The sequence below is a fragment of the Cetorhinus maximus genome, chromosome 16, assembly GCF_964194155.1.
Source record: "Cetorhinus maximus chromosome 16, sCetMax3.hap1.1, whole genome shotgun sequence".
Lineage (NCBI taxonomy): Eukaryota > Metazoa > Chordata > Chondrichthyes > Lamniformes > Cetorhinidae > Cetorhinus > Cetorhinus maximus.
In genome coordinates, this window is record NC_135894.1 from 18,591,549 (window position 1) to 18,617,167 (window position 25,619).

General features: G+C 45.5%; 2 protein-coding genes across 2 annotated transcripts in view; one reads left to right on the forward strand and one right to left on the reverse strand.

Annotated features, from left to right (window-relative positions):
* kpna3 (karyopherin alpha 3 (importin alpha 4)) overlaps positions 1 to 774 on the reverse strand; it is an 82,811-nt gene extending 82,037 nt beyond the window's left edge. The window contains exon 1 of the mRNA XM_078559445.1: positions 632 to 774. Within this exon, the coding sequence (XP_078415571.1) occupies positions 632 to 700 (69 nt within the window). The 5' untranslated portion in view covers positions 701 to 774. The remainder of the gene's footprint in view (positions 1 to 631) is intronic.
* A 1,116-nt stretch (positions 775 to 1,890) lies between these two features.
* Positions 1,891 to 19,415, forward strand: ebpl (EBP like). Its single transcript, XM_078560494.1, is given in 6 exon segments — positions 1,891 to 1,952; positions 1,954 to 2,074; positions 2,076 to 2,096; positions 12,141 to 12,210; positions 17,223 to 17,361; positions 18,987 to 19,415. Coding segments are annotated over 6 exon segments (741 nt in total). The 3' UTR covers positions 19,315 to 19,415.
* Positions 19,416 to 25,619: the final 6,204 nt, after the last annotated feature.

The window sequence follows — 25,619 nt, forward strand, 5'->3', positions numbered from 1 at the left end:
GGTGGGGGGGGGGAGTGATGAGGGGGGGGTGGGGGGGGGGAGTGATGAGGGGGGTGGGGAGTGATGAGGGGGGGTGGGGAGTGATGAGGGGGGTGGGGGGGGGGTGATGAGGGGGGGTGGGGGGGGGTGATGAGGGGGGTGGGGGGGGGTGATGAGGGGGGTGGGGGGAGTGATGGGGGGGTGGGGGGGAGTGATGAGGGGGGGTGGGGGGGGGTGATGGGGGGGGGGGGAGTGATGAGGGGGGTGGGGGGGGTGATGAGGGGGGAGTGATGAGGGGGGGTGGGGGGGGGGGGAGTGATGAGGGGGGTGGGGGGGGTGATGAGGGGGGGTGGGGCCGCTGGGCCGGGAGGGGCCGCCCCTGGGACCCGGGGCCTGTATTATTCCCGCCCGGGCGGCAAAACCTGACGGGCGGCGGCGGGATCACAATCCCGGCTGTCGCGGCCTGAACGCGGCCGCCACCCTGGTCCCGGTTCCCGGGCGGGGGCCACTCTCTGTCCCCGGCTCCCCCGGCCCGACTCCTGGGCCGGCGACAACCGCCCAGCTCCGCCTGGGTGTCCGGGCCTCACACAAACCCCCTCCCTATCCGCCGACCCCCGCCCTCCCGCCCGCCTCTCCTCCCCGGGCCGCTCACCTCCACATCGCGGCCCTTGTTCTTGAAGCTTTTGATGCGATGATTCTCGGCGGCGCTGCTGTCGGCCATCGCGCTGCTCAGCTCCGCCCGCCACCGAGGAGACCAGAGAATGTTCCACAGGCTGAAATCCCGCAGCCCGCCACCGGGGGCAGCAAACTCAGCCTGAACTCCCGGAACCCGCCACCTGGGGGCAGCAAACTCACCCTGAACTCCCGGAACCCGCCACCGGGGGGCAGCAAACTCACCCTGAACTCCCGGAACCCTCCACCTGGGGGCAGCAAACTCACCCTGAACTCCCGGAACCCTCCACCGGGGGCAGCAAACTCACCTTGAACTCCCGGATCCAGCCACCGGGGCAGCAAACTGCCCCTGAACTCCCGGAACCCGCCACCGGGGGCAGCAAACTCACCCTGAACTCCCGGAACCCGCCACCGGGGGCAGCAAACACCCTGAACTCCCAGAATCCTCCATCGAGGTCGGGGGGTGGAGGGGGGTGCAGCAAAGTCACCCTGAAATTTAGGAAGCCAACACCGGGGCAGCAAACTCACCCTGAACCCGCCACCAGGGAGCAGCAAACTCACCCTGAACTCTCAGAACCCTCCACCGGGGGCATCAAACTCACCCTGAACACCCAGAATACTCCACCGAGGTGGGTGGGGGGCAGCAAAGTCACCCTCAACCTCCGGAACCAGCCAGGAGGGGGCAGCAAATTCACCCTGAACTCCCAGAACCCGCCAGGAGGGGGCAGCAAACTCACCCTGAACTCCTGGAACCCTCCACTCGGGGGGGGGGGCAGCAAACTCACCCTGAACTCCCGGAACCCTCCACTAGGGGGCGGCAAAGTCACCCTGAAATCCCGGAACCCTCCACTAGGGGGCAGCAAACTCACCCTGAACTCCCGGAACCCTCCACTAGGGGGCAGCAAACTCACCCTGAACTCCCGGAACCCGCCAGCAGGGGGCAGCAATCAGCAACTCTAACCCTGGGTGGGCTGCCCACAAAGCGGCTGTAAAGCTGAGTGTTGCCACCAGGTGGTAAGAAAGATCAGGGGGAGCCTGTGGTACCTGAGTGATGCTGACCGGCTGGAGTTTCTGCAGGTTTTTTAAGAAGATCTTGACCCTTTTGTTACTGGGGCGGGAGGGAAGAGGAGCTTAAGATCATCCGGATGAATAGATATAAACTGATGCAAATGATGTTCCTGGACAAGTGTGGAAGTTGTCAGGAGGGGAGGAATGTGATATTTGGAGCATGAGCTGATGATGCCTCTGCTGGTCCAGCCCAGGCTGGCACTTGCTGTTGGGCCAGGGAAGGGTGAGAGTAGCTGCAGGAAGTGCAGGGATGCTCTGCGCCGCTCAGGTGCCGCTGGCCTGGGCACTGACACTGCGCTTTGGGCAGCACTGCCCGCCCCTGGACCGGGCACTCCTGGGCTGGCTCTTCTGCGATTGGCACCGTGCACTTCACCCTGGTAAAGCCGCTGCTGTCTCTGAGGGCAATCGAGGCGGCCACACACACACACACACACACACACACACACCGCCCCTTCTGCTGCATGAAACCGAGCCTCGAAGGTAATCCTCTGGGATGCTTCTCAACCTTTCAAACAGAAACATGAATCCGCAGCTTGCGGGGAAAACACAAGAACAATCCGCCCAACTGCGGATTATTAAGCTTTATTAAGAACTGCATTTATAAAGTGGCTTTCCCGACCTCGCCAATGTCACAAACGCTTTGCAGCTGATACTTCTGCGGTCAATGTTGGAATATCGGAAACTCTGCGGCTAATTTACTCCCAGCAAAATTCCACAGTGTCCCCAACACCTGGGGTGAGGCTTTGAACTCACGACCTCCTAACCTAGGGTTGAAAGCGCTATTATTTGAGCCAAGCATTTAAGAACTGAAACCATATCACTTAGTCTTGCAGGAGACTAATTTTCTAGAACCTTAGCGTGCAAATCATTGAAAATAATTGGATGACGGTTTAGCAGCTTAATATTTTATTTGTATGTGAACTAGGGGTTGCCAACCTCCCTGGTCTCCAGGTAGAGCCAGTTTTAGAGAGGAAATTCCAGAGCTTAGGGCCCAGAGGGCTGGAGGCACAGCCACCAATGGTTGGATATAGACATCAGGGTGGAGGCTGTGAAATATTAGAGGGAATTAACATAGAGAGGGGGTACTAGCAGGTTTAGTGGCCTTAAAAGTGGATGAATCCACAGGCCCAGATGAGATGTATCCCAGACTGTTCAGGGAGGCAAAGGAAGAGACATCAGGGGCACTGGCAGTAATTTTCAAATCTTTTCTGGCCACAGGTGAGGTGCCAGAGGACTGGAGGATTGCTAACGTTGTCCCATTATTAACAAAGGGAGGAAGAGATAGACCAGGAAATTACAGGCCAGTCAGTCTAACCTCGGTGGTGGGGAAGTTACGAGAAAGAATTCTGAGGGACAGAATATATCTGCACTTGGAGAGACACAGATTAATCAGGGATAGTCAGCATGGATTTGTTAAGGGAAGGTTGGTTGTGTTTGAAATTTGATCGAATTTTTTGAGTAGATAACCAGGAGTGTTTCACAGAATCACAGTGCAGAAGAGGCCCTTCGGCCCATTGAGTCTGCACTGACACGTGAGAAACACCTGACCTACTTACCTAATCTCATTTACCAGCACTTGGCCCATAGCCTTGAATGTTATGACGTGCCAAGTGCTCATCCAGGTACTTTTAAAGGATGTGAGGCAACCCGCCTCCACCACCCTCCCAGGCAGTGCATTCCAGACCGTCACCACCCTCTGGGTAAGAAAGTTTTTCCTCACATCCTCCCTAAACCTCCTGCCCCTCACCTTGAACTTGTGTCCCCTCGTGACTGACCCTTCAACTCAGGGCAACAGCTGCTCCCTATCCACCCTGCCCATGCCCCTCATAATCTTGTACACCTCGATCAGGTCGCCCCTCAGTCTTCTCTGCTCCAACGAAAACAACCCAAACTTAAAGAAGTAGTAAAAAATAGTGCAAAAATAGGTGGAAGGCCAGAAGATTGGACAGAATATAAAGAACAGCAAAGGATGACTAAAAGATTAATAAGGAGGGAAAAATTAGAGTATGAGAGAAAGCTAGCCAGAAATATAAAAACAGATAGTAAGAGTTTCCACAAATATTTTTTTAAAACGAGTTAACAAAGTGAGTCTGAAGAATTGATAATGGAAAACAAGGAAATGGCAGATGAATTGAACAGAGATTTTGCATCAGTCTTCACTATAGAGGATAAAAGTAACACCCCAGAACAGGCTATAAATTAGGAAATGGAAGGGAGGAACTTGATGAGGGTAATGCATTTGTTGTGGTCTACATGGACTTTAGCAAGGCTTTTGATAAGGTCCCTCATGGCAGAGTGGCCAAAAAAGTAAGAGCCCATGAGATCCAAGGCAAAGTGGCATGTTAGATCCAAAATTGGCTGAGAGGCAGGAAGCAGCAGGTGATGGTAGAGGGATGTTTCTGTGACTGGAAATCTGTTTCCAGTGGGGTTCCACAGGGCTCGGTGCTGGGACCCTTGCTGTTTGTGATGTACATAAATGATTTGGATTTAAATGTAGGGGGTATGATCAAGAAGTTCGTGGATGACACGAAAATTGGTAGGGTGGTGTCGCGGAAAACGGAGTGAACACTCAGACCCAGGAGGTTTGTCTCGGAAGTCTTTATTGAATCATGATATCACAGAGAGCCCAGCAGCATACAATGGAGCTAGCTGACACTCTGAGGAAGCATCAGACTACACACATAGTTATAGTAAAAGCGTGCGTAATTAATAACATTGAAATTTTATCTTTGGCATGCATACAATTATTCTGTCTTAGTTTATAATTACGCAAAAACCTTGAGTAGTTACACAAAACCTTGAGTAGCCCATCTGGTGACTAGTCATCTGGACAGACAACAGATAGCATGACTAGGCCCTGTCTCATGTGCTGATAACAGACATCCTAACTTTGTTTCAAGGACTCTTGGTAGTTTGATTATGATACTTGTTTTTCTTCCTTCACAATAGCTAACAGCGCAGGTTTGTCTGCTACTGGTGCAAGGAGACTTCGTTGTAGTATTCCACTATGGTTTAACCACTTAACCCTTTGTTATTCTGTAGATGTATTTTATTCTCCCACAATCCCTCCTTGTTAATCTTCTAGATTAATACCAATGAGGAATAGCATCTTCATTATCATAAGGGGGTTCATAACCATAAGGAAAAGGCCGATCTCTGGCAGGGTAAACCTTTTCTCCCCACCAGTGGGCTTCACTGGGGCCAGTGCGCATCATTTGGGGAACAATTGGGGCACCACCTAATCCAGTAGAGACACTGTTAATAACCTGGGAACAGCAAATTCACAGAGCAACACATGCACAACACCCTATAACACATGATATGACCAACCCAATTAAAACATTCAGCAGCCAACTTCCCCAACCGGAGAACCATCCCATTACTGTAGCCCACCAGGAATTCTTGTTATAAAAATTACTCAGTCTTTCCCCAACTTTCTTTATTTCTTGCACTTTATCCATGACATGCTGTCCCAGGTTAGTAATGTTCTCAGAAACATCAGGCAGATAAGTGCAGCATTCTGAACCTATCATGGCACAAGTGCCACCTTTATCAGCTAGGAGGAAATCAAGGGCCATTCTATTTTGTAAGGCGGTCAGGCGTAGGGCTATCATTTCAGTAGTGGTGGCTGAAATCTGTTTCTGTGTCTCAATCAAAGCATCAACCGTTGAATTAGCAAATTTTTCAAGTGCAGCTGCCAGGTTGATAATCTCTCCGGAATTACGAGCAGATCCATAAGAGGGGATAGCAATCATCCAGAATCATTCAGATTCCGAGATGTCACGGCGATGTAGATGCAGATGCGGGTGAATATCTAATTTACTTATATAGCGAAGATAGGGATTCAAATATGCTAGGTAGCAGCAGCCACTCCAGATGGGAGCGGTAGCGCCCTTGCCCAAACTTCCGTTATCTTGATTAAAGAAGGAAGATAATTGCAGCATCCCAGGCAGCCAGGGGTACGCTTTTTCCCCACCAACCCAGTATGTACCATTTAGAGGATCTTGAGGGTCATAACTACCAGGGCTAGTAGATATGGTGTTTTGGCAACTACTGTTTCCCAGGTTATAGGTACCGGTTGCAAGGTTCGAACACCAACAGGTGGCGTTTATTGGCTCCTGAGGAGGCTTGATTCTTATCCCATGATCTGTATAGTTCCACCCATTAGCAGGTGGAGAGCGACGGAACCATCCCCTGAACATATTGGATTCTGCATCATCTGACTGGGTGTGGAAATTTGTGAGATCCTTCACTTCCTCCTCGGTCATTGGTTTTGCCTGATAGGTGCTTGACTCACCTCCATGTTGGGGAGTCTGGGCACATATCCAACAGGCGCCCTGTCCTGCTTGTCTAGCATAGGCGTGGCACAAAGACAAAAAGGTGTTGGGGTGAGAATCCTTTGGGTATACCCCAAAAAAAGACAGAATATAGCAAAAGGCAGTATCCGATACATAATGCAAATTAGTTCACTGGTAACGACGGTTATAGGACTGCCGGACAATGTTTTTTTTTACAACGAGTGGCATGGACCCAATCTTCCTTCCCTTTAACCTTCAGGGCCGTTCGAGTTGTTAGCAGCACAAGGTAGGGTCCTTTCCACCCTCTCATGCAATTCAGCTGCTGTTTTGCATAGAGGAAAATGAGTACAAATCCAACATTTAGTCCGATTAACTTGCGAGGCTATGGCCTGCATTCGTTGAACTGCGGAATTGGTATTCCATGCCCCCGCAAGGACCACGCAGGACAGAATCCAAATCAGAGTCAGCATTCCGATGGCTCAGTTAAAGTTCTTGCACAAGCACTTCCGTCCGAGGTCAGTGTCCGCTTGACGTGCGATGCGTGGATCCACAAGGGCGTCCTTCAACGTTTACGGCCATATGGGGTGAGCAGGACTTGGAAAGGCCCTTCCCATCGAGGTTCCAAACAGTTCTTTCTCCTGAAGGTCTTTACCAGGACTAGGTCCCCGGGCTGGTATTGATGGCAGTCTTCAATGGTGGGCTTTTTCTGAGCTTCTACTACCTGTATATGCAAGCTTTTGAGACAATTAGGGTGAGAGCGCATAGTTATGAGCGCCAGGGGTAGAGCTTCAGGCCATTTCAAACTGGTTTCTTCACATAATTTAGCTAGTTTGTTTTTCAGAATACCATTTTGTCTTTCCACCACCCCAGTAGACTGTGGGTGTCTTGCCTGGGTTATGTCATTGACATAGGTATGACAGGTGTTACTAATACAATGCCTATTAGCATATTACTATTCACTATACATTCAGCATTCATTCTGTATATATGTGTTAAACCCCTGAGCTGGCAACCGGTCAAGTCATGATTCTTGTGTCGTGAGAGATTCAATAAATGCTCATTAGTTACCCGTAAAGGGACTACCCCTTCTTTAGTCTGTCTTAAATTTTCTCGGGCTTGTTCCAGTGCCCAAGATCCATAGGTGTTGCATACATCATTTCTGCTCACTTCGTCTGAAATATTTTTCTCTATTTCAATTAATTTAATGATAGTCCCCGCATGACTTTCGAGCACGGTAGCCAGACTTTGGATTAATCAATGATGTCCCTATATTGAATATCATAGTGGCATCATTTATCAGGCTGCGCTTAACGTGGTTCCCTCCCAAGCCTGATCGCATCTCGCCACTGAACTGAACTGCTTCAGTCATCAACTGGCGCGTCAGAGCCGAATAGAGTGCTTGGGTATGTGTTGAGCACCATTGGGGCAGGACGACACCGGATACATTCAAGACTACGGGTACCAGCTCATGGTGTACATTATCATACAAAACTTCTGATTAACCAGTACCAAACCATTTGTCGGTCCTGGATGCATAGTCGGACAAGATGGATCAGTCACACCGACTGACGGTTTGAGGTCTTCAATTATCTCTACTCGGACTGTGAAAGTAGAGGTGGGAGGTGGCTGGGTAGTGGCGGACCTCCCACGCCCGATCTGAAGCAAACCCTTACTACAATTTGAAAGCACTTGTTCTCCTACTGTTACATTTATTATTCCCCATTGCATGTCGCATTCGGCACTGTCCACGCTGTACCAAAGTTCCTCCTGCGGTGCAGGATGAGCAGTGATGATCCCCGACCTTGTTGCCAGTACTGATAGGCCCGTGACCAGGATCGTAGATCTGTGGAGACGTTAACATCGGCTCCCGTTCTCTGGGTTACCACTTGGTCAATTGTTGCTCTTTGGATTTGCCTGTTTCCATACCCTTAATCACCTGTATCCATCTTGTGGTAAATTGTTGTTAAGTATTATTTCTCCTTACATTTCAATTCCTGAACTACAGATTCCTCATAGTTATACCTCTAAGTTTTCTTTCCTGACCATGATCATCCTAAGGTTCTCTTGAGTTCAGTTTCTCTATTGTCTTGATTGTTTAAAATGTTTCCTTACTCTTTAGGCCATATTAACTATTCCATTTCAACGAGGATCTCTGTCTCTAGATCTTTGCTTATCTCCCCCTGTGCAATTCCAATGCCTCAGTTGATGGCCAGATTATCAAACTCATTTCCCTTAAAACAGTTTGTACATTATGTCCTCTTTCCCTGACTCATTCTCCTATTTGCCTCATACCATTTTACACTTGCAACAGCTACCATCTTATCTTGTTCAGGTTGTCTGGAGAGACTTTACAATCCAATAAAGTATTCTTATATTTCACCTCTCTCCTAACTATACTTCAGTTCTGCCAAAGGGTCATGAGGACTCGAAATGTCAACTGTTTTCTTCTCCACCGATGCTGCCAGACCTGCTGAGTTTTTCCAGGTAATTCTGTTTTTGTAAAGTATTCTCATAACAGTTTTAAAACAGAAATCAGGTATTGACATGTTTTGCTTCCTTTTCTTCTTCTCAAAGATTTTATTGTCTTAAAAGTAACCCACTAAATTGTGTCTGACCCTTTTCTTTTAGAATTATCTGAGATTCATTAACTCGGCCAAAAATTGGATTTCTGCCAAACTTTTTCAAGGTCTTGAGCTTAGCTTCATATTTTGGGAACAGACTTACAAACACAAAAGCTTGCAGCATTTGAATTAGTGCCAATTGTTGTCAGACCTTTTAAAATGAAAATTCCCTTTTGAGAACTTTACCAAGAACCAAACCTCAAATTTTTAAACTTTGTAAGAACTGTAATTTACACTATCAAAATTAAAACAACCTCTTTTTCATGTGTAATGATTTGTATCCAAGTTATAATTTAAGTATGTTTATCGACACATTCTTTATCTTAGATAGCATCCTAGTGATAAAGTAACCTGTTAAATTACACTGCACTTTACATCTCAAGATTGACCCAGATTCAAATTCCAATGCTTTTGGAAAGCAGATTTCCTTTAATATTTAATCATCTCTTCTTAAGAAACCCCTTTTTATCCATTGGAACCACCTAGACCTTGTGTTTATGTCTTTTCGTTTTCCTAGAATCCTTCTGAATTTCAAGTAATAACTCGTATGTATTAATCCCAATCAGCTTGGAAGCTGATGATGAGGGTTATTCTCTACTTGTCTACAAGGGGGTGGTACAAGGGTTGGTTCATCTCAAACAAAGGCAAGCCCTGTTTTATCTTTACACTATCTTCAAATTATGATTTTTTCCAGAAATCTCAACTCAAACCTTATACTCAAAACTTTGGAATATTTGAATAAACTTTTCCTTTAACCTAATATGGGGCTTTCAACTCTAAAGTGCTCAACTACACACACACAAGACAATCCAGGGAAGAAAACACATTAAGGCTCACATACAAATGCTTCCTTGCACACAAACAAACACATATATAAAGGTATGTATCGATACTCCTATAATATTGAACTTAACTCTAAACGAAGCTTCAAGTAGCAGTGGGGGGAATAAAGGGACCTTGAAGGCTCCACCTATAGGGACCTTCAAACTGACAAAAGCTCACATTTTCTCTGCTGCTGCTTGTCGATTGCTCATTAACCCTAGGGGTACCCTCTCTCTCTCTCTCTCTTCAGCACAAACAGCTCTTGTAACTTAGATCAATTCATTTTTTTTGAGTTACAGAAAATTCAGTAGCGGACTATCTACCTCCCTTAAAACATATTATAATTGCTCAATTCTGTCTCAATTAAAAGTTCCAGCTGGTGGGAAGCTCTCTCCTTTACTTTGAGTCCATTTAACCCAATCCGAAACATATTGGACAATTTCAGGACCGTAATGGACATACATATAAGCATTTGGGGTTCCCTTCAAAGGGGGAACCTGGGGTTTCTTTAATGTCATATTTCCCATTTTACTTAATGATATACACAAAAGAAAACACAGAAATTACTTACTTTTCACCTCCAGGGGACTCCAAACCCTTGGTATACTACTACTACTTTTTTTTCCGTTTTCTTACCCATCTTCAAAGTTCCTGATTTAAGCTCCGGTTTCGCCGGTTTCAGTTTGTTCTTAGTACTTTGCGAAGCGGGGGGAGTGGCAGAGCCCGCTCTGCTGTTGCGACCTCCCATTTTTCTGAAAAGAAAACACAATTAACAGCGCGGCGCATTTCCTACCCTATGTGCTCACCGGTGGTTAAGAGTTCCTGAACAAGTGCTCCAGTTCCTTGGGTCTTTTGAGTCTGGTCGGTAGCTACCCTTTTTCAAGCACTCCCCCTTTCAGCTAGGATGCTTTCACTGCAATCCCCCTCTCAGATAGGATGCAGTTCGTACTCTCCCTAACTTAGGAGAGTTATAACTCCCTTTCTCCGCGAGGGTTTTTTTTTAGAGATCCGACGGCCCAGGAGTTCAATCACCTCTCCAACTTAAGAAGCTATTGGACTTCAGTCGGATTTCATCCTCGTTGCCAATTTGTCGCGGAAAATGGAGTGAACACTCAGACCCAGGAGGTTTGTCTCGGAAGTCTTTATTGAATCATGATATCACGGAGAGCCCAGCAGCATACAATGGAGCTAGCTGACACTCTGAGGAAGCATCAGACTACACACATAGTTATAGTAAAAGCGTGCGTAATTAATAACATTGAAATTTTATCTTTGGCATGCATACAATTATTCTGTCTTAGTTTATAATTACGCAAAAACCTTGAGTAGTTACACAAAACCTTGAATAGCCCATCTGGCGACTAGTCATCTGGACAGACAACAGATAGCATGACTAGGCCCTGTCTCATGTGCTGATAACAGACATCCTAACTTTGTTTCAAGGACTCTTGGTAGTTTGATTATGATACTTGTTTTTCTTCCTTCACAATAGCTAACAGCGCAGGTTTGTCTGCTACTGGTGCAAGGAGACTTCGTTGTAGTATTCCACTATGGTTTAACCACTTAACCCTTTGTTATTCTGTAGATGTATTTTATTCTCCCACAGGTGGTAAATAGTGAGGAGGATAGCCGTAAACTACAGGAGGATATCAATGGACTGGTCAGGTGTGCTGAGCAGTGGCAAATGGAATTCAACCCAGAAAAGTGTGAGGTAATGCACTTGGGAAGGGCTAACAAGGCAAGGGATTACACTTTGAATGGTAGGACCCTAGAAAGTACTGTGCATATCCACAAATCTCTGAAGGTAGCAGGGAAGGTAGACAAGGTGGTTAAGAAGGCATATGGGATACTTGCTTTATTGGCCGAGGTATAGAATACAAGAGCACAGGGAGGTTATTGTTAGAACTGTATAAAATGCTGGTTTGGCCACAGCTGGAGTACTGAGTGTAGTTCTGATCACCACATTATAGGAAGGATGTGATTGCACTGGAGAGGGTGCAGAGGAGATTTACCAGGATGTTGCCTGGGCTGAAGGGTCTGAGCTATGAGGAAAGATTGGATAGGCCGGGGCTGTTTTCCTTGGAACAGCGAAGGTTGAGAGGGGACCTGATAGAGGTGTATAAGATTATGAGAGACATAGATAGGGTGGATAGGAAGGCACTTTTTCCATTAGTAGAGGGGTCAATAACCAGGGGGCATAGATTTAAGGTAAGAGGTAGATGGCTAAGAGGGGAGTTAAAGAGAAATGTTTTCACCCGGAGGGTGGTGGGAGTCTGGAACTCACTGCCTGAAAGGGTGGTTGAGTCAGAAACTCTCGGAACATTTAAGAAATATTTAAATATTCACTTGTGTTACCATAGCCTCCAGGGCTATGGGCCAAGCGCTGGAAAATGGGATTAGTGTAGTCAGATCTCTGTTGACCAGCGTGGACATAATGGGCCGAATGGCCTCCTTCTGTGCTGTAAACGTCTATGAGAAGGAAGGCTGGAATGCACAAGAGGTCAGGGTTGGAGGAATGCAGGTTTCTCGAAGGGTTGTGGGGCTGGACAAAGTTCCAGAAATAGGAAGGGGAATTGAATATTCAATGGCATTATCATTGCTGAATCCTCCATAATTAACATCCTGGAAGTTGCTATTGACCAGAAATTTAACTAAAATGAATGTTGCTTTTGTTTTGCAGGAAGGCCCATTTGTTTATATGTCTTTGGTGGGGACTGTGGCACAATCTGATAATATTCTTGCTTCCCTATGTAAGTTCTTTACACTTTGATGAATCTGACACACAAATTTGGTAATTGCTGCTTACCACAATAAATTTGGTCTCTAGTTGTATCCAGAGAACCTGAATACCTCTCTTCCTGTTCCTCCACTGTTACTTCTGGCACCCCCGAGGATCAATCTTTGGACCCCTCCTATTTCTCATCTGCATTCTGCCACTCGATGACATCATCCAAAAACACAGTGCTTTGTTCCAAAGGTATACTGAGGACTTCCAGCTCTACCTGGCCACTACCTCACTCAGCCCCTTCACTGTCTCTGATGTGCCCAACATCCAGTGTGGGTTTTATTTACCTGGACTTTGTGAAAATAATTGATAAAGTCCTTCAAGAGACAGTTATCTAAAATTGAAGCTCACGGAATTGAAGTTAAGTTACTGACCTGGTTAGGAAACTGGCTGAGCAGAAGGAGGTGAGTAGGGATAATGGGCAGAATGTGACCAGTGGTGTCCCACAAGGATCTGGATTGAGGCCTTAACTATTCACTGTACTTTTTAATGTGATGATGGGATAAGAAGACACGTATCCAAATGACACAGCAATAATTGGCATGGTAGACAGTAGATGGAAGCATAACATTACGAAGAAGTGAATGGGCAAAACTCTGCCAAATGGATTTCCATCTAGGCAAATATGAAATCATCCACTTTGGACCTAAGAAGGATAGAACTGGGTATTTGCTAAATGATGGAATGCGAGAGATAGTGGCAGCCCAAGGAGACTTAGGGCACAGATACACAGATCATTAAAATGTCATGAACCAGGTGCAGAAAATAATCAAAAAGGCTAATGGAATACAGGCTTTTAAATCTAGAGGAATAAAATTCAATGCTTCATCTATACAAAGCCCTGCTTAAACTTCACTTGGAGTACCGTGAACAATTCTGGGCACCACATCTTAGGAAGAATATATTGGACTTGGAGCATAGATTTACTAGAATGATATCTGAACTCCAAGGTTAAGCTACGAGGAGAGGTTACACATACTGGGGTTCTATTGCCCTGGAATTTAGAAGGTTAAAGGTGGTTTGATTGAAATTTTCATACTATTAAGGGGAACAGATAGGATAGCTAAAGAGAAATTAATGAACGCTAGCTGCTGAGGCTAGGACTATGGGCATAGTCAATTAGAGCCAGACCTTTCACAGTGAAATTAGGAAACACTTCTTCACACAAAGAATGGTAAAAGTTTGGAACTCTCTTCTGCAAATGACAATTAACGCTAGATCAGTTGTTAATTTGACAACTGTGATTGATAGATTTTTAAGTAAAAATAGAAGAGAGGTGAAATATAAGCTGGTTTAAGGGGGGTTGGGACAAGTAGAGCTGGATAGAGGGCCAGTGATAGGTGGAGATAACCAAAAGATGTCACAGACAAAAGGTCAAAGAGGTGTTGAAGGTGGTGATATTATCTAAAGGAATGTGCTAATTAAGGGTAGAAAGCAGGACAAGCAAGGTACAGATAGCCCTAGTGGGGGTGGGGTGGGGTGAAGGATCGAAAAAGGCTAAAAGGTAGAGATAAAACAATGGATGGAAGGAAATACATTTAAAAATAATGGTAATAGGAGGGAAATGAAAAATCTATATAAATTATTGGAAAAAAAGGGGGGGATCCAGATGCTGCCAGTCCTGCTGAGTTTTTCCAGGTATTTTTGTTTTTGTTTTGGATTTCCAGCATCCGCAGTTTTTTGCTTTTATTTTGATAGATTTTTGTTAGCCAAATGTATAAAGGCAGGTGTATAGAGCTAAGTCACAGATCAGCCATGATTTCTTTGAATGGCAGAACAGGCTCAAGAGACTAAATGGTCTAATCCTGTTCCTATATTCCTCTGACAATTTGATAAATACTTGAAAGGAAAAGATTTGCGGGGCTTTGAGGAGAGAGCTGGGGAGTGGGTTTAATTGGTTAGCTTTACCAAAGCGCTGGCACAGACATGATGGGGTGAATGGTCTCTTTCTGTGCTGTATTAAGGTATGATTCCATGAGTATTTGGAGTTTCAATGTCTCACTTCACAGTTTCATTTGACATCACCACAAAGTAGAGGAAAGTTAGTTTCACAAAGCTAAGTAAATTGTAGAATCGTTCCAGAAAATCCAGCCCAAGTCTCAACCCAATGCTGCAGTCAACTGGTTCTGAATTCAACTGGTTCTCTATTCAGCTGGTTCTGTATTCAACTGGTTCTCTATTCAACTGGTTCTTTATTCAACTGGTTCTGTATTCAACTGGTTCTGTATTCAACTGGTTCTCTATTCAACTGGTTCTGTATTCAACTGGTTCTCTATTCAACTGGTTCTTTATTCAACTGGTCCTCTATTCAACTGGTTCTGTATTCAACTGGTTCTGTATTCAGCTGGTTCTCTATTAAGCTGGTTCTGTGTTCAACTGGTTCTGTATTCAGGTGGTTCTGTATTCAACTGGTTCTGTGTTCAACTGGTTCTGTATTCAGCTGGTTCTGAATTCAGCTGGTTTTGTATTCAACTGGTTCTGTATTCAACTGGTTCTGTATTCAGCTGGTTCTGTATTCAACTGGTTCTGTATTCAGCTGGTTCTGTATTCAGCTGGTTCTGTATTCAACTGGTTCTTTATTCAACTGGTTCTCTATTCAGCTGGTTCTGTATTCAGCTGGTTCTGTATTCAACTGGTTCTTTATTCAACTGGTTCTCTATTCAGCTGGTTCTGTATTCAACTGGTTCTTTATTCAACTGGTTCTCTATTCAGCTGGTTCTGTGTTCAACTGGTTCTGTATTCAGGTGGTTCTGTATTCAACTGGTTCTGTGTTCAACTGGTTCTGTATTCAGCTGGTTCTGAATTCAGCTGGTTTTGTATTCAACTGGTTCTGTATTCAGCTGGTTCTGTATTCAGCTGGTTCTGTATTCAACTGGTTCTGTATTCAGCTGGTTCTGTATTCAGCTGGTTCTGTATTCAACTGGTTCTCTATTCAACTGGTTCTTTATTCAACTGGTTCTCTATTCAGCTGGTTCTGTATTCAGCTGGTTCTGTATTCAACTGGTTCTTTATTCAACTGGTTCTCTATTCAGCTGGTTCTGTATTCAACTGGTTCTGTATTCAACTGGTTCTCTATTCAGCTGGTTCTGTATTCAACTGGTTCTTTATTCAACTGGTTCTCTATTCAGCTGGTTCTGTATTCAACTGGTTCTCTATTCAGCTGGTTCTGTATTCAGCTGGTTCTGTATTCAGCTGGTTCTGTATTCAGCTGGTTCTGTATTCAACTGGTTCTGTATTCAACTGGTTCTGTATTCACCTGGTTCTGTATTCAACTGGTTCTGTATTCAGCTGGTTCTGTATTCAACTGGTTCTGTATTCAGCTGGTTCTGTATTCAGCTGGTTCTGTATTCAGCTGGTTCTGTATCAACTGGTTCTCTATTCAGCTGGTTCTCTATTCAGCTGGTTCTGTATTCAACTGGTTCTTTATTCAACTGGTTCTGTATTCAACTGGTTCTGTATTCAACTGGTTCTCTATTCAGCTGGTTCTGTATTCAACTGGTTCTTTATTCAACTGGTTCTGTATTCAACTGGTTCTGTATTCAACTGGTTCTCTATTCAGCTGGTTCTGTATTCAACTGGTTCTTTATTCAACTGGTTCTCTATTCAGCTGGTTCTGTATTCAGCTGGTTCTGTATTCAACTGGTTCTGTATTCAACTGGTTCTGTATTCAGCTGGTTCTGTATTCAGCTGGTTCTGTATTCAGCTGGTTCTGTATTCAGCTGGTTCTGTATTCAGCTGGTTCTGTATTCAACTGGTTCTGTATCCAGCTGGTTCTGTATTCAGCTGATATTCTTTATCCGGGTCTCGGAGGCAATAGTTGCTTGATGCTTTGAATGATAGGACCAATGCTTCCAAAGCAAGTTTCACGTGCAATTGTTCATCTCCAAATTTAATGTTAGGCTTCAGAGTGTAAACCAGAGTGAGACAACTGTTCTTTTATGTAATATGTATAGGGCAAGATTGCGTTATGAATGTGTCTATCTAATTATTAATGAATATAGGGTTCATTAATGTCTTGGTGTGAAAATGTTTTTATACATTGTAGTGAACTGGTTCTGTATTCAGCTGGTTCTGTATTCGCTGGTTCTGTATTCAACTGGTTCTGTATTCAGCTGTTCTCATTTCAAAACATCTCATTTGTTTTTCCTTCACACAACAGAGGTCCACTGTCAAATTGGGAAGTGGTGAGGAGAAAAGATTTTTAAAATAAATGTGTTCCTAGGATGCAGTTGCGTGTGACATGGTTTCACTGAAACCTGGGAACACTATAAATAATAGTGCCCAGTGTGTGCTGTTGGCCCAGCTTTCATTCTCCAGCTTATTGTTGGGGTTTCAATGCCTGACTTTAATTTTCAGGTCTTGATTTTCCAACTTGTTCACAGAACACACCAAGTCTGAAGAAGGATCATATGGACTCAAAAATGTTAACTCTGTTTCTTTCTCCACAGATGCTGCCAGACCTGCTGCGTTTTTCCAGCGCTTTCTATTTTTATTTACAGCAAATGTAATCCATTTTTAATAAAAACAGAACATGCTGGAAATACTTAGCAGGTCTGGCAGCGTCTGTGGAGAGAGGAATGGAGTTAACGTTTTGAGTCATATGTGAATGTTCTTCCTATTGCTTTTATTGTAATCCATCTTTACTTGGTTTTACCCAAGTATCATCTTTATTGACTGCAAACTGTGACCCATGCCACAGTGCCACATCCAACTAGAGTGCGGAAAATATAAATTCCAACCCACAGTACATGATTTAAATGCAGTAAATACTTTGTTGTGTGTCTTATAAGGGAGTAAGTAAGCTGGATATCATTATTCCTGAATGTAAATTGTGAAGCTTATGTGTTTCCCATTAATATATTAAACCAAAGGCTCCTTTCCAGGAATAAGTTCTGGTGTGTTTCACTAATAGTGTGCATGCATGCCGATGTCAGTGGTGGATTGTACCCCCTAAGCTTAATATTTCCATGTTCCCAGGGCAAGAGTATGGGAAAGCAGATGCAAGATGGCTTTATTCAGATCCCAACATTGTATCGTTAGAAATCCTGACCGTGGTGCTGGACGGGTTTTTAGTTCTGCTTCTTGTACATGCCATTGTGAAAGCTAAATACTACAGGTAAGAAGATTGGAATATTGTTCTTATGAGAAATGCCCAAGCAGTAAACATCTCAATGGAATTATTTAGCAAAATCAGCATTAATTTGCTTCCATCTGCACCGTGTATTAGTGTCAGAAGGAAACATTCCACTAGGGAGAAATCCAATGTAAAGCATTTTATCCCCCCCCACCGCCCCCGTCTCCATAGATTGTCTTCACATCTGTTTTCTTCCCTTTATTCCTCCTTCCGTGAAAGCATTGGCTTATTCTGGGCCATTGTTTTGAAGGTGCTGGCCTCTCTGATTATTTACCCACTTAACTGTTCTTCTAGACTGTAAATGGTGGAAGGCTGTTTGACCCGGGGTGGGGCAATAATGTGAGAAAATGTCCATATGTGTACATTTTTAATAGTGGGCTTCTTCGATAGTGAAAACGTGTCAAATCACCAAAGCTGTGTTTGCCTATCACCATTCTATTGAGCTAACTAATTCAATACAGTCCAGGGATTGTATGGTTCAGTACAGAACTCCACTGAGAAGCACACTTAGCAGCTGAGCTTCCCTTCCACATTCCCCCACCCCTACCCGCGCCCTCCCGCATCCCCTCCACCCCACCCGATAGGAACACTTGAAATGAATTGCCACATCCATACCTCTGACCCTACTGCAAATGGTATGAGTGAATGGTCTGAGAAGAATCTGTTAGTGGATGGCCGCTGGCATAACAGTACCCCATGAGAGCAGATACTAAACTCCTTCAATAACCAAGAGAGGAAGAGCACGTATTGCCTGGGTAAGAGACTTTTTCATCTGGCTTGAAATCTCGATTAGTTTTCTGTGGCTACATGCCACTCTTCCAGTTGCTATACAAAATGGATTTGGACCAACAAACTGCAGATTAGAATAAAAACATTGAATTTTTAGGGAAGTATCAGTGGATACTATGATGTGCTGCCAGTGTGATTAATCTTCCAATTGACACTGCATTGAAAAATTAATCTGTAAGAGACATAAATGGACAAAATCAGCATTAAATTGCTTCCATTTGCTGACATCAGTCTCAATAAATAATGATCCTTACACAAAACCATTATTATTGAGGTATGTTTAACTGTTTTGGAACAATTAGCACCATTCCCGTCCTCGCCTGCTGCCAGCTGATGCTGACTGAAAAGTGGTGGCAAACTAGAAATGCTGCCTTTCTGAAAAATCGTCCTGTTTTGAAGATTGTCAACTTATTCATCAATCAAATAACACTGGAAATATTCAGCAGGACCGGCAGCATCTGTGGGGAAACAGGGTTAACATTTCAGATGGATGACCTTTCATTAGAACCGGAAGATGTTAGAGATGAAAAGCTTTTAGGCACGTGGAAAGCAAGGGAAAAGAGTGGGGGCAGGGAAAGAACAAAAGGAAACGATTTGTAATCTCCACTTTTTCACAGAGATTCCCCCTGTTTTCTTTTCCTGTACCTTTACCATGACTCTGAAAGGTTAACTTTGTTCCTTTCACAGATATTGCCTGACCTGTTGAAAGTCATTAGCAGTTTCTGTTTCCAATTCAGATCTCCAGCGTCTGCAACACATCGCTCTTGTCTGTCAGTGGTTTGGCCAATAACACATTGCACCCTGTTCTCTGATTTCAGGCACTTTGTGCAGATTACTCTGTGCGTTTGTGAGCTCTACGGCAGCTACATGACCTTCTGCCCCGAGTGGCTCATTGGGAGCCCCAACTTGAACACCAGCAACTGGCTTTACCTCTGGGTCTATCTGGCTTTCTTTAATATGGTCTGGGTGCTCGTACCAGGGCTGCTCCTGTGGCAGTCTTGGCTCAGCCTCAACGAAATGCACCAAAAGAGAAATGAGACAGGGAAAAAAATCAAAATAAATAATATTGTTGCCACTTCATCCAAAAGGGAAGCAGAGTTTTTTAAAGTTCTGTGTTTTTCAAACAAAGTTTTCAGAATTCCATGAAAATGTTTTTGTTGCTTTGTTTGACATCGAGTTCATATTTAGATTCTTCACTAAGCAAGTTTACATTAATTTTCAGTAAACGATATTTTCTCTTTTCATCTGTAATGCAAAATGTTCAGTGTATTTAGGGTAAATTGTAAGATTATTGAGCTGTGACTTCCGAGTTCCAGGGTACATATGGGAGGGGGAGGGGGAGGGGGAGGGGGATGGGGAGGGGGATGGGGAGGGGGAGGGGGAGGGGAATGGGGATGGGGAGGGGGATGGGGATGGGGAGGGGGAGGGGGAGGGGGATGGGGAGGTGGATGGGGAGGGGGATGGGGAGGGGGAGGGGGAGGGGGATGGGGAGTGGGATGGGGAGGGGGAGGGGGATGGGGAGGGGGAGGGGGAGGGGGTACCCTAAAGATGCACTGGGGAATCCCCTTCCCCTGGGCAACTGCCCTGAGCTGGGAAAATGTGATTTAAATCTCAAAGTCTGGATCGTTCCGACTGGGATACACCAATACTTACCCAGAAAAGGTTAAAGGAATTAAAACCTCTTCCAACTCCTGGGTAGCTATTGCACAGACCCACACTGACCCCCCTACAGGACTTCACACCAGCGGCCTCCACCTTGTCGCCCTCCCCGCCGGACAGGACTCCCCCAACCCCATTCCCACCCATGAGATTCCCCCACCTCTCTGACACCCCAGGGGTCTCCCTCCACCCGTCTGACTACCCCTCCCAACACAGGACTCCCCCCACCCAGAAGGGCCTACACCACTCCTCCCCCCCCCCGGCCAAAACAGGAATTCCCCAACCCATTGTATTTCCTTCCCCCTCCTGCCATCCCAGGTCAGGTCTGACTCTCAGCCCCTCTCCCTCTCTCCACCTCCCACCACCCCCCTCCCCACCACCAGGCTGACTCTCATCCCACCCCCCCAAGCCCCGAACCAACCTCCCTGAATCTCCCCGAGGCCTGACCTCTCCTCAACACCCCTCCGAGGCCTGACCTGACTCCTCCCTGAGGCCAGTCCACCCCCACCCCTCCAAGGCCTGACCCCACCCCTATCCCACACCGAATCCCCCCACTCCCATGAAGGCCTGGCCCACCTAGCCCTCACAAGACCCAACCACACCCCCCCCACCTTTCCAGGTCTGACACTCCACCGCCAAGGCCAAACCCCTACCCTTCCTACCACCCGAATCTACCCAATTACAGGAGATACTTACCTTCTCCCTGGCCTGTCAAGGACCTTCGAACTTCATTGGACCTTTAACTTACCTGCTTTACGTCAGCTGCTGCCATAAAACAGGGGGAGCAGCTTCCTTCTGTTCAACAGAGCCGCACTCAACACTAAGCCCCAGCGACGCGCTGCACTGCCCAGATCTCATCCGGCCTGATTCAGAAGGTCGGGCGAGACTGGATTTCGGGTAAAAATCTGGGAGTGGAGTGTTAAGCCGACACTGATTGTCACTGCAAGGAAGTTCAGGCCCATTGTCAAATGTGAAGGAAGGGCTTGTCTTTATATAGCACTTTTCATGACCTCAGGGCATCCCAAAGTGATTTGGAGCCTAGGAAGTGTTTTGGAAGTGTTCTCACTGTCCTAATGTAGGAAATGCAGCAGCCGATTTTGGCACAGCAAGATCCCACAAACAGTAATATGATACTGACCAGATAAACTGTTTTGGTGATGTTGTTTAACAGATAAGTATTGGTCAGGACATCGGGGAAGAAGTACTTCCCTCTTTGAAAAAGTGCAGTGAAATCTTTTATGTCAGCTGTGGCTCAGCGGTAGCACTTTCACCTCTGACCCGGAAGGTTGTCCCGCCCCACAGTCTTGAACCCATAATCTAGGCTCATATGGGTAACGATGTGCTTTTTTAACTTAATTTTAATAATAACTTAATAATTTGCAATCATGGGTCCATCCTCCCTGTATATTTAGTGTGTATCATGGTGCGCATATCCATAGATCCCTGAAGGTAACAGGGCAAGTAAATAAGGTGGTTAAGAAGGCATATGGGATACTTGCTTTTATTAGCCGAGGCATAGAATACAAGAGCAGGAAAGTTATACTGGAACTGTATAAAATGCTGGTTTGGCCACAGCTGGAGTACTGGATCAATAGCAGGCCTTGAAAGACTGGGGGTGTTATGACTGCATATTCAAGGTTTGCAGTTTGACCCCTGTAGAAGGGGCCCAAAGGTAACTAACTCACTGTTGAATCTTGCCACTCAACTTGTACTGGCAACAGCCTGCTGGGTAACATAGGTTCAGATTGTACTGATTACAATTGAAATTACAATTTCATATAAGTTTTAATGTTTTTAAAAACCCTTTTCATGAGGGTTTAATTCTACTGTGTGCTTCCCTTGTTGGACTTCTGTTGCACATCACATAATTACTTTCGGTACTGTTCAGACATCCTGAATTATTTAAATTGTCTCATGATTCCACTACTTTTTACAAAGTGTGATGAGTTTGTTGCGGTGTATTTATTTTACTTCCCACTTTGATTCTTTTTGTTTTGCTGATCATTGTAACGTTGTGCACTGACAGCCAGAAGAGACCAACTTATTGATATGTGAAAGCAACTGTAGTGAAAAATTGATAATTCATGTGACTTGTGCTAAATGATTCAATGATGTTTAGTGTGGCTTATTTCTTTAATCTTTATTGTGCCAAATTCCTTTAATAGCAATAGATGCAACTGTTTTAATTTAGCTCATCAGTAAGGTCCAACTGGGTACACAGCTTGATTCATTGACTTGTTTGAATACATTAGCCTACCTTCAAAGTGTTAAAAGCAATTTGTATCTATTGAAGTTGCTTTGCGCTTCTTAAATAAATGTTGATCAAGTCAAATTGAGAATTGAATTTAATATACTGTAACAGCATATCATCAGTTGTGATAGCTCACCCGGACAATGTGGATCAAATAGATATGCATGATTATAATACTGATGTTAAGAACATATTTGAGAAAATTTGCAGAGCTATGGGGAAAAGGTGGGGGGAGTGGGAACAGGTGAGTTGCTGTTCTAGAAAGGAGCCAGTTAGCTCAGTTGGCGAAGAGTGTGATGCAGAATAACAGCCAGGGATCAATCCCTGTACTGACTGAAGTAGTTTTTGGAGCCTACATCCTCTCCTTGCCCCATAGTGATATCATGACATATACCATGATTATCAACCCTTGGTGGACTGCACCCTGTACCCATAATCCACTGCAGCTGCCGTCTTGGATCCTCCTTTCCTCAGGAATCAGCCAAGAGAGTGGGGGCGGCAGCATATACCCTTCCTCCAATATAATCAAATTCCTTAGCATAAGTTTAGCTGTAATAATTGTGTCCTTTTAAATCACTTACAGCTCAGATACACTTGAACAACCAAGAGCCCGCCATTAGTACTGCGCTTCTTGAAAGCTGGCATGGGCTGAATGGCCTCTTTTAGAATGGTTACAGCACAGTCATTCCATGATTCTAAATTGTGGAGTAGGTTCATCAATTACAAAAAAGTCACAATTCTTTTCCCTCGTATTTCAATGATTTGGAATGCTTTTAAAAGTTTGTCAGAGGGGAATATAATAGCCCATAAATTACTGAAAATAAGTGTGCACCAGACGTTAGTTCTGTCAATTCTAAGTACACGTATGATTTAAAGCTCCAATTACACTTGTGTGGTGCATTGGAGTACACTGTACCCTCTCCAGTCTGGAATGCTTGGGACCAAGTCATCTCTGGATTTTGGACTTTTCTGGATTACAGAATGCCTAGTTTTAATTGTGTGAACCCAAAAAACCCAAGATGCAAATATTCACCTGAAGCATAAAACAGTGATAAAACATTATAAATCAGTAATAAAAATTGTTTTACTTTTTTTTATTCATTCATGGGACCTGGGCTTTGCTGGCTGGGCCAGCATTTATTGCCCATCCCTAGTTGCCCTTGAGAAGGTGGTGGTGAGCTGCCTTCTTGCAGTCCATGTGGTGTAGGTACACCCACAATGTTGTTAGGGAGTTCCAGGATTTTGACCCAGCGACAGTGAGGGAACGGCAATATATTTTCAAGTCAGGACAGTGAGTGACTTGGAGGGGAACTTCTACGTGGTGGTGTTCCCATCTATCTGCTGCCCTTGTCCTTCTAGATGGTAGTGGTCATGGGTTTGGAAGGTGCTGTCGAAGGAGCCTTGGTGAATTCCTGCAGTGCATCTTGTAGATGGTACACACTGCTGCTACTGTGCGGCGGTGGTGGAGGGAGTGAATGTTTGTTGATGTGGTGCCAATCAAGTGGGCTGCTTTGTCCTGGATGGTGTCAAGTTTCTTGAGTGTTGTAGGAGCTGCACTCATCCAGGTCTTGTTGCGTTTGGACATAGACTGCTTCAGTATCTGAGGAGTTGCAAATGGTGCTGAACATTGTGCAATCATCAGCAAACATCCCCACTTCTGACCTTATGATGGAAGGAAGGTCATTGATGAAGCAGCTGAAGATGGTTGGGCCTAGGACACTACCCTGAGGAACACCTGCAGTGATGCCCTGGAGCTGAGATGATTGACCTCCAACAGCCACAACCATCTTCCTTTGTGCTAAGTATGACTCCAACCAGTGGACAGTTTTCCCCCGATTCCCATTGACTCCAGCTTTGCTAGGGCTCCTTGATGCCACACTCTGTCAAATGCTGCCTTGATGTCAAGGGCAGTCACCCACTTCACCTTGGGTGTTCAGCTCTTTTGTAAATGTTTGAACCAAGACTGTATTGAGGTCAGGAGCTGAGTGGCCCTGGCAGAACCCAAACTGGGCGTCAGTGAGCAGGTTATTGCTAAGCAAGTGCCGCTTGATGGCACTGTTGATGACTCCTTCCATTACATTACTGGTGATTGAGAGCAGACTGATGGGGCGTAATTGGCCGGATTGGACTTGTCCTGCTTTTTGAGTACCGGACATACCTGGGCAATTTTCCACATAGTCGGTTAGATGCCAGTGTTGTAGCTGAACTGGAACAGCTTGGCTAGGGGTGCGGCAAGTTCTGGAACTCAGGTCTTCAGTACTATTGCCAGAATATAGTCAGGGCCCATAGCCTTTGCAGTATCCAGTGCCTTCAGCCGTTTCTTGATATCACGTGGAGTGAATTGAATTGGCTGAAGACTGGCATCTGTGATGCTGGGGACCTCCAGAGGAGGCCGAGATGGATCATCCACTTGGCACTCCTGGCTGAAGATTGTAGCAAATGCTTCAGCCTTTTCTTTTGCACTGATGTGCTGGGCTTCCCCATCATTGAGGATGGGGGTATTGGTGGAGCCTCCTCCCCCAGTGAGTTGTTTGATTGTCCACCACCATTCACGACTGGATGTGGCAGGACTGCAGAGCTTAGATTTGACTCGGTGGTTGTGGGATCGCTTAGCTCTGTCTATCACTTGCTGCTTATGCTGTTTAGCAAGTAGTCCTGTGTTATAGCTTTATCAGTTTGACACCTCATTTTTAGGTATGCCTGGAGCTGTTCCTGACATGCCCTCCTGCACTCTTTATTGAACCAGGGTTGATCCCCTGGCTTGATGGTAATGGTAGAGTGGGGGATATGCTGGGTCATAAGGTTACAGATTGTGTTCAAGTACAATTCTACTGCTGCTGATGGCCCACAGTGCCTCATGCTTGCCCAGTCTTGAGTTGTTAAATCTGTTCGAAATCTATCCCATTTAGCGCGGTGGTAGTGCCACACAACACGGTGGAGGGTATCCTCAGTGTGAAGGCAGGACTTCGTCTCCACAATGAATGTGCGGTGGTCACTCCTACCGATACCGTCATGGACAGATGCATCTGCGGCAGGCAGGTTGGTAAGGATGAGGTCAAGTGTGTTTTTGCGCCTTGTTGGTTCCCTCACCACCTGCCGCAGACCCAGTCTAGCAGCTATGTCCTTTAAGCTTCGGTCAGCTTGGTCAGTAGTGGTGCTACCGAGCCACTCTTGGTGATGGACATTGAAGTCCCTCATCCAGAGTACATTCTACGCCCTTGCCCCCTCAGTGCTTCCTCCAAGTGATGTTCAACATGAAGGAGCACTGATTCATCAGCTGAGGGAGGGCGGTATGTGATAACCAGCAGGAGGTTTCCTTGCCCATGTTTGACCTGATGCCATGAGACTTCATGGGGTCCGGAATCAATTTTGAGGACTCGCAGGGCAACTCCCTCCCAACTGTATACCACTGTGCTGCCACCTCTGCTGGGTCTGTCCTGCCAGTGGACAGGACATACCTAGGGATGGTGATGGTGGAGCCTGGGACATTATCTGTGAGGTATAATTCCATGAGGATGACTATGTCAGGTTGTTGCTCGAC